General features: G+C 33.4%; 1 protein-coding gene across 3 annotated transcripts in view; it reads right to left on the reverse strand.

The window, feature by feature from the left end:
• Positions 1 to 8,008, reverse strand: part of LOC137615205 (uncharacterized) — a 15,636-nt gene that overhangs the window by 4,859 nt on the left and 2,769 nt on the right. For 2 of the 3 annotated variants that reach the window (XM_068344861.1, XM_068344862.1), the window contains exons 2-5: positions 6,920 to 7,044; positions 5,796 to 6,273; positions 4,950 to 5,120; positions 3,405 to 3,732 (exon numbers count right to left, since the gene is read on the reverse strand). In XM_068344861.1, the coding sequence (XP_068200962.1) occupies positions 3,405 to 3,732; positions 4,950 to 5,120; positions 5,796 to 6,273; positions 6,920 to 7,044 (1,102 nt within the window). The remainder of the gene's footprint in view (positions 1 to 3,404; positions 3,733 to 4,949; positions 5,121 to 5,795; positions 6,274 to 6,919; positions 7,045 to 8,008) is intronic. The other variant, XM_068344864.1, reaches the window with a different exon arrangement.

Below are 8,008 nucleotides of genomic sequence, written 5' to 3' on the forward strand. Positions count from 1 at the left end.
TCTACAGGACCTCCACTGTCGTTTTACCTAGTTCGTTTAGAGTATTTAACATTTCATATCACATATTGTTCATTTACTGTTAAATCATCACTGTCAAAAGACTCATGAAATAAGGAAGTCTTCAGTTTCCTCTTGAAAGCCTTAATGTCTTCAATCATTCGAATGTTTCGTGGGAACTTATTATATAGTCTCGGGGCAGCATATTTAAAGGCTCTGGAGCCTAAAGTAGACATATATCTAGGTTCCAACAGTTTGAAGCCATCTGTAACTATTCTCGTGTTGACACGATTTGTTGGCTGCGCAATGTGTAGCAATTCTTTTAAGTATTTTGGACGTCCGGTTCTGATAACTTGTTGGGTTATTATACATATTTTAAATTCAATTCTCGGTTTAATCGGCAGCCAGTGTAAATCGATTAGTATAGGGGTGATCCTTTCTCTAGGTGGGGCACCTGTTATCAGTCTTGCTCCTCTGTTTATTATGTTTTGTAATTACTTAAGTTGCACTTTTGGTAAATTGTAGTAGATAGAGTTGCAGTAGTCATTCCTGGTAATAACACAGTTTATCACAAGTTTCTGTACAGAATTTTTGTGCAGGTAGTATTTTATAAACGCAAAATTTCTTAGATGATAACCAGCAGTTTTTATTACATTATTTATTTGGGCATTTAGAGACAGGTTACAGTCAAGAAATACACCTAGATCTCGAACTTTACTAGATATCTGCACCGAGTCATTATTTATGTTCATTTGAATATCACCTAAGTTTCTCACACTTTCTCTTGCCCACCACCATCAATTCAGTTTTGTTCTCATTTAATTTTAGTTGTTGAAATGCCATCCATTCTCTAACACCATCAAGGATTCGGTTTAGAGTTTCAGTAGTGTCATGTATATCATTTATGGAGAAGTAAAATTGTGTGTCATCTGCAAATAGTTTAAACTTCACGCCATGCCTTTGTAGCATTTTTGATAGACCAATAGTATAGATGCAGAATAAGATTGGGCCAAGTACACTCCCCTGGGGTATCCCTCTGTTTGAGGGTTCATATGATGAATAAGAGTTTCCAATTTGTACACAGTAATTTCTACCAACCAAGTAGTCTTTTGGGTATTCGAAGGATTGATCTTCAACGCCGATGGACCATAGATCATTTAGTAGCAGTTCATGCACCACTGTATCAAAAGCAGCGACTTAGATGGAGCAGTATTAAGATACCACATTTATTTTCATCCATCATTTCTAGTATATCATTTACAACAGAGCAGATGGCTGTCTCCGTAGAGTATAGTTTTCTGTAAGCAGATTGGTTGTCAGGCCAAGCTTCTATTACTTCTAAGTGGCTGACTAGTTGTTCAAGAATTACATATTTAAGCACTTTTGAGACAAAGGATAGATTTGAAATAGGTCTATATGAGCTTAATTCCTGGTAGTTCAGTTCTCTCTGATCTATTTTTCTATATAATTTGGTGTATTTCCGAAATTATTCTAGCTTTTGATCCACACCACCATTGAGGTAAAATTCAAGGTGTGTTTTCTGTATGAAGGTTTCCCCCCTCCCAAACATGTCATATGGACATGGGATGGCAGAAGTTGCTGCTACACAAACTGTGACATGAGCACACTCATGACAACTGTGCCCCTGCTTTAAGCTCGTCATACTGCCACTTTCATAGCCAAGCTAAGACAGCTATCTACAACGTGAACAGGTACTTATGGAAGAAATGACAAATATATAGAGAAAGAATTTCGGAAGTACACCAATTTATTGAGAAACAGTAAGAGAAAAAGAAACAGAGAGGGACAAATAGTAAGGGGAAGGCGTTGGGGAGCAGGCCGGTCATCTGTATTTAGTGTATATGTTTATACTTCTAACAGTTTTGCTTTATCTTTGTGATGATCAGTGCCACCTGCACTCTAAGCATTTTATTCGCGATGTGAACAATTTGTGGAATGATCATCCTAAATATGTATTTGAATCGACGGAACTTCAAAAGTTTAAGCTTGGTGCAAAAACTTTTATAGTTGAGCAAGGTGATGCAAGTCTCGTTTCATAATTTAAATGTTTCAAGCTATAAAATTGCAGGATGGGTCAAGCAATCTACCACAACAATAATTTATCTGTTATTTATGTAATAGAATTTAACTCTTTCTATTTTGTTTTTATTGATGATAATGAAAATTATAATAATAATTATGAAAATTATACTGAAGTATATCAGGTCTTACATTAACTAATAGTATTAGTGTATAAAATCACTATTTTAGCAATAGCACTAGAACTTTTTTTTTTCATCCTCAAAGATGGGATAAAATATTTCATGCATTCTTCTTGGCTTGGTAAAATGTGGTTCGTTCATCCTAAGTGACCTTGTAAATTGCGCGTTTTTTAAATTATAAAATATACAAGCTAATGTTCTTAAAAAGGTCCGATGTATCCTTTTTGTAATATCGAGGAGGTCCATAGTAAACAAACCTCTCGCATGTATGTGTATAGGGATAATGCAAAAGATGGCAGATTTATTGTTAGTGATCGTGTTAAAAGATATTACAGTTACCCTTAGTGAAAATGTAAAGTGTTCTGTATTTTTCTTTACTGGTACTGTTTTCTAATATAGTGGTAAGGTAAAGATCTTATGCTTAAGCGGAAATATAGATCATAATTCATCGATTTTTAGTTTAGTGTTACAGGTAAATAGAGTTCCTGTTTTGAGCATTCAGGGTAATACGATATTAATTTGCTATAGAGGAGAGATAGGGAGAGCATTGGCAGCCATTAAAAGACAGAGTTATTTAGAATCCGAAATAGATTCAGATTACGGAAATCAAAATCCCGATACAGAAGTTGTAGCGAAGACAAATTTTCTCAATACTGCGGAATATTAATTATTAAGAGTTGAATTTTTTTTTTTCGGTTTTCATAATTGTATCGTATAGTAACCAGTATTAATGAATCTGTATCTTTTAGAATCATGGGCTCATTACTGTTAAATTTTTACTTTTATTCGCTGCATGTTTGTATGTCTAATGGGTAAAATAGATGCATTGTTTGTTGTTCAGGGTATGAAGTTTTCTTTGAAAGGCAATAGCTAGGAAGTTTCATTAATTATAACGATTCTGTTTTTCAAGATTGAAGACTGATAATTATGTTTGTTTCCACGTGTATCTATCAAAATTGTCTTTTTTATAATTTTGGTTATATTTGGGTGCACAAAAGCTTCTTGAGATATGAATTTGTATAGTAATAAAATGTTCTATTTTAAGATGTGAAGGATGCAATTATACGATCAGTTATATCCTCACTGCAAATATATTCTTAAAAGGAAATATATCGTCTAAATGGTTAGTTTTAAAAATATGAACAGCATTTATCTCATTGAAATAAGGTCAAGGCTTAGGCTTACTTCCTGTTACACGCAATAATCCTCCTGCGTGTCACCGGCTTAAGAAGAACGAGGTCATCCTCCCGAAGGTACTTCAGGTCCCCCACGCTGTGCACACCGATCGAAGTCAGGAATCCCGAGATGTGACCCAGTCCGTACCAGGTCAACCACGCCTCCAGGGAACATCCTTCGGGGGGTGCTGATGGCGAACCAGAGGAATCGGGGATGAGACCCGTCGGAGGAGACGGAAGATGGGAACAATAGGAAGAGGAAATTGAGGTTAGGAAGAGTGGGGCTCTTTGAAGGATGGGAGAAGCGTCTGAGAGACAAGATTCTGCGAATGAGGAATCTTTTTGGGGATGCGTAATGGGGGACAGAGAATGCGGAGGAAAGGAGAGAAGGGCGAGGGCGGGGGGAGTTTGATATTTGAAAAGCATGCAACTGGTGGCGGTCCTTCCATTTGTAATTTTTAATCATTGCGTAGTTGAGTAGAGTTGTGTGTGTGTGTATATATATATATATATATATATATATATATATATATATATATATATATATATATATATATATATATATATATATATATATATATATATATATATATATAAATATATATATATATATATATATAAATATATATATATAAATATATATATATATAAATATATATATATATATATATATATATATATATATATATATATATATATATATATATATATATATATTATATTTGCACCTTTATACTTATACATTTATACGTTTTTCACATAATCCAGAAATACCTTTTAATAACGAATTCGCTCTGCCATGGGATCACTGAACCATAGAGAAATTAATTGTAATGACAGATATTTCAGCTCAGCCAAGGATTCGAACATATAACTGATAGGTATAGGGTAAACATTAGACTGTTGTCCCCTCGACTCTATCATTGCAACCTAGTGGCCTACAGTTCTACAGTTCGTTGTTTACCTTTATTTCTATCGACCATATGTTTTGACTTTTACCGGGCAGAGATATTTGTTGTTAAAGAAAATTTCTTATCGGTTTGTGATAGAGCGAATTCGATATTAAGGGATATTTGTGTTATTAAAAAAAAACGAAAATCATGCGTGTTAATGATATATATGTATATATATATATATATATATATATATATATATATATATATATATATATATATATATATATATATATATATATATATATATGTATATATATATATATATATATATATATATATATATATATATATATATAGGGTTTATATATATATATATATATATATATATATATATATATATATATATATATATATAGGGTTTATATATATATATATATATATATATATATATATATATATATATATATATATATATATATATAGTGTAAATAGGCTATATGTATATTTATGCATACTGTAACAATATTTGCATTATTTGCGAGTTAAATTATCCCATGGAATTAAATGATTAAAATTTTCATAAAAGAACTCATATGATTTGTAGATATTATTTACGGTGATTAATTGAAAGTTGTATTCAAGAAAAGTCTCTTTCTTACCTTCATGATGAAAACTGACGGAATCGAGTTGCTGTAGGAGACGACGACGGCTAATCAACTGAATAGCCTCCAACTCTGGCGTCTCTAGTAGTCGTAGGTCCCGTACGCACATGCACCCGAGGACCTTGAGGTAATCCAGCAAGTGACTCAGGTGCAGACTATTCAGAAATTCTGTTGGGTGCAAAGTGTGTCACTATTAATGTGATTCGGGTACAAAGTGTGTATCACCATCAAAGTGATTTAGTTTTTCTTCGATTCATTAATTTAGTTAAGATCTAATTGGGATAGAATAGAGTATACGCAGTCGCCCAAGGAGCTTTTGTGTGTGTGTGAGAGAGAGAGAGAGAGAGAGAGAGAGAGAGAGAGAGAGAGAGAGAGAGAGAGAGAGAGAGAGAGAGAGAGAGAGAGAGAGAGAGAGAGAGGGGGGGGGGGGCATCTGTTTTTCCAAATGAATTAACTTTTTAATGACGGTCAGAACCAGTGCTATTATATCAAGAAAGCTATACTGTAAGTTTCAGTCAAAGATAGGCTAGTATTCCGATTAACTGAATTTTTTATTCTCTTTACTTTTGATTCCTTACTGGTAAGGTTTGTCTGTATTAGATTAATCGTTGTGTTTAAAACACATTATGGTAAATGAAACCCATAAGTGTTGGGAATGAGAAAAGCTGGATACATAAAGCAATTTAGATAGAGTGAGCTTACACTGCATATATATGGCAGGCTAAAATATTTTTTTTGCAAATTGTAATAAATTCAATGAATATTTTGATAATTTATCATGAAACTTAATTTCAATTCAACTTAAAACTAATGTATATTTCAAGTTATTTGAGATAACCCTACCTTCCAAGCAATCTGATATAGATGTTTCACTATGGCTTTTTGTCTCGAATTCCGTGTTCTCGCTGTGGCACCCTTCTCCATCAACGCACTCCATGTCTCTTATTGTTTCTTTTTGCTTAGGATTTGATTTCAAGAATGCTTTTCGTACCCAATCTCTGTGGCTAGCACAAGGGTCAGGTCTTTCTTGGGATAAGCCTTCAAATTCTTTTTGAGATGTACTGGTAACGACTTCAGTCTTTGAAATATGTTCTTTGTTTTTGTGTTCTTGTTCTTCAGTTGGTGTTAACCCAGCAGTTTTCTCTGTTTTGAATGTATAAACGTAGACTGGACCGGATCTTACTTCACCGAAGGATTGTGGCTGTAGAATTTTTTCATTAGTATCCCATTTGGAGTCGTTTTCTGTCGACGATGAACGTTTTCTTTCTCTGATGGCTGGTAGAACTCTAGCAATTGGTTTCGCCTTTGCCAAGTGCGTTGGCTGCGGAGGAAATCATATACGACATGCATATAATAGTTTTTTATGTTGTTGTAATGAAATTCTTACTTATTCAGTGGCTTTATTACATCAAATTATTGATAGAAGGACATGAATGGATTTTTTTTTTCTTTTTAAAAATGATGATGAATATTGATAACATATTGGTAACTGTTATTAGTGGTTAACAATAGCATTAAAGGAGAGATTAAAGAGTTAAACAGTGTGAATAATTTGAGGTTATCCAAATGTGCTCCTGAAAAATAAGTGTGTATGAATTTGCCAAAAAAAGAAAGAAATCAAGAAGTCGCCACTAGTGTCAGAATTTTAAATCACTCGGAAATAAGTAATCCTCCCCCTTTTTAAATTTCATATTTATTTCAAAATACGCGTGAAAGTAAAAAAGAAAAAAGAATAGACAAATAAGTATACTATAATTACCACTACTTCCAAATCTTCTAAAAGGAGCAGTAGTAAATATCACACATTCATATGTGTATATATATATGTGTGTGTGTGTGTGTGTATATATATATATATATATATATATATATATATATATATATATATATATATATATATATATATATATATATACATCTATATCTATCTATCTATCTATCGCCCCCAAATAGATAGTGTCTCTTACCTTTGGGATGCGAAAATGGGAAAGTAATGGTGTCGCCCTGTGGCCGATGGGTCGAAGGGGATATTTTATTTCGATCCTCCACTTGAACTCATATACCACTGTTTCCTCGATCGCCAACTCAATTACTGCAACGGAAATTAATATTATTATTGTATATTTTGGGGAAAAATTAGCTCCATTTTTTGGTATATATAATTATATAGCAACACAACAACAACAACATGTAGCCGTTTCTAGTCCACTGCAGGACTAAGACCTTTATGTCACTTCATGTCTGGGGTCTGGCCATTGCGGATTATTATTATTATTATTATTATTTTTATTATTTTTATTATTATTATTATTTTTATTATTATTGTTGTTGTTGTTACTTGCTAAGCTACAACCCTAGTTGAAAAAGCAGCATGCTATAAGTCCAAGGGCTCCAATAGGGAAAATATCCCCGTGAGGAAAGGAAATAAGGAAATAAATAAACTACAAGAGAAATAATTAACAACTAAAATAGAATATTTTTAGAACAGTAACATTGAAAAAAAATCTTTCATAAGTAAACTATAAAAACTTGAAAAAAAAAAAAACAGGCGGGAGAGAAATAAGATAAAATAGAGTGCCTGAGTGTACCCTCAAGCAAGAGAACTACCTCAAGGCAGTGGAAGACTGTGGTACAGAGGCTGTGGCACTACCCAAAATTAGAGAACAATTGATGAGCTGCTTACCATAGGTAAATCGTCTAGTATACCCTTCCAAGAGGAAAGTAGCTACTGAACAATTGCAGTACAGTATTTAAACCCTTAAGTGAAGTGAAGAAGAATTGTTTGGTAATCTCAGTGTTCTCAGGTATAGGAGGACAGAGGGGAATATATGAAGAATAGGCCAGACTATTTGGTGTATATGTAAGCAAAAAGAAAACAAGCTGCAACCAGAGAGAAAGATCCTATGTAGTACTATGTGGCCAGTCAAAAAAAACCATAACTCTCTAGCGGTTTTCGTCGGATCACTCACAGCAAACCAACCCAGTATGGGTGGCCCTGACTAGCAAATTTTTGCAAACCCTTTCAGTATGTTAAGGTATCCCCACCCAGAAAGGAC

The sequence above is a fragment of the Palaemon carinicauda genome, chromosome 21 (assembly GCF_036898095.1).
Source record: "Palaemon carinicauda isolate YSFRI2023 chromosome 21, ASM3689809v2, whole genome shotgun sequence".
Taxonomy (NCBI): domain Eukaryota; kingdom Metazoa; phylum Arthropoda; class Malacostraca; order Decapoda; family Palaemonidae; genus Palaemon; species Palaemon carinicauda.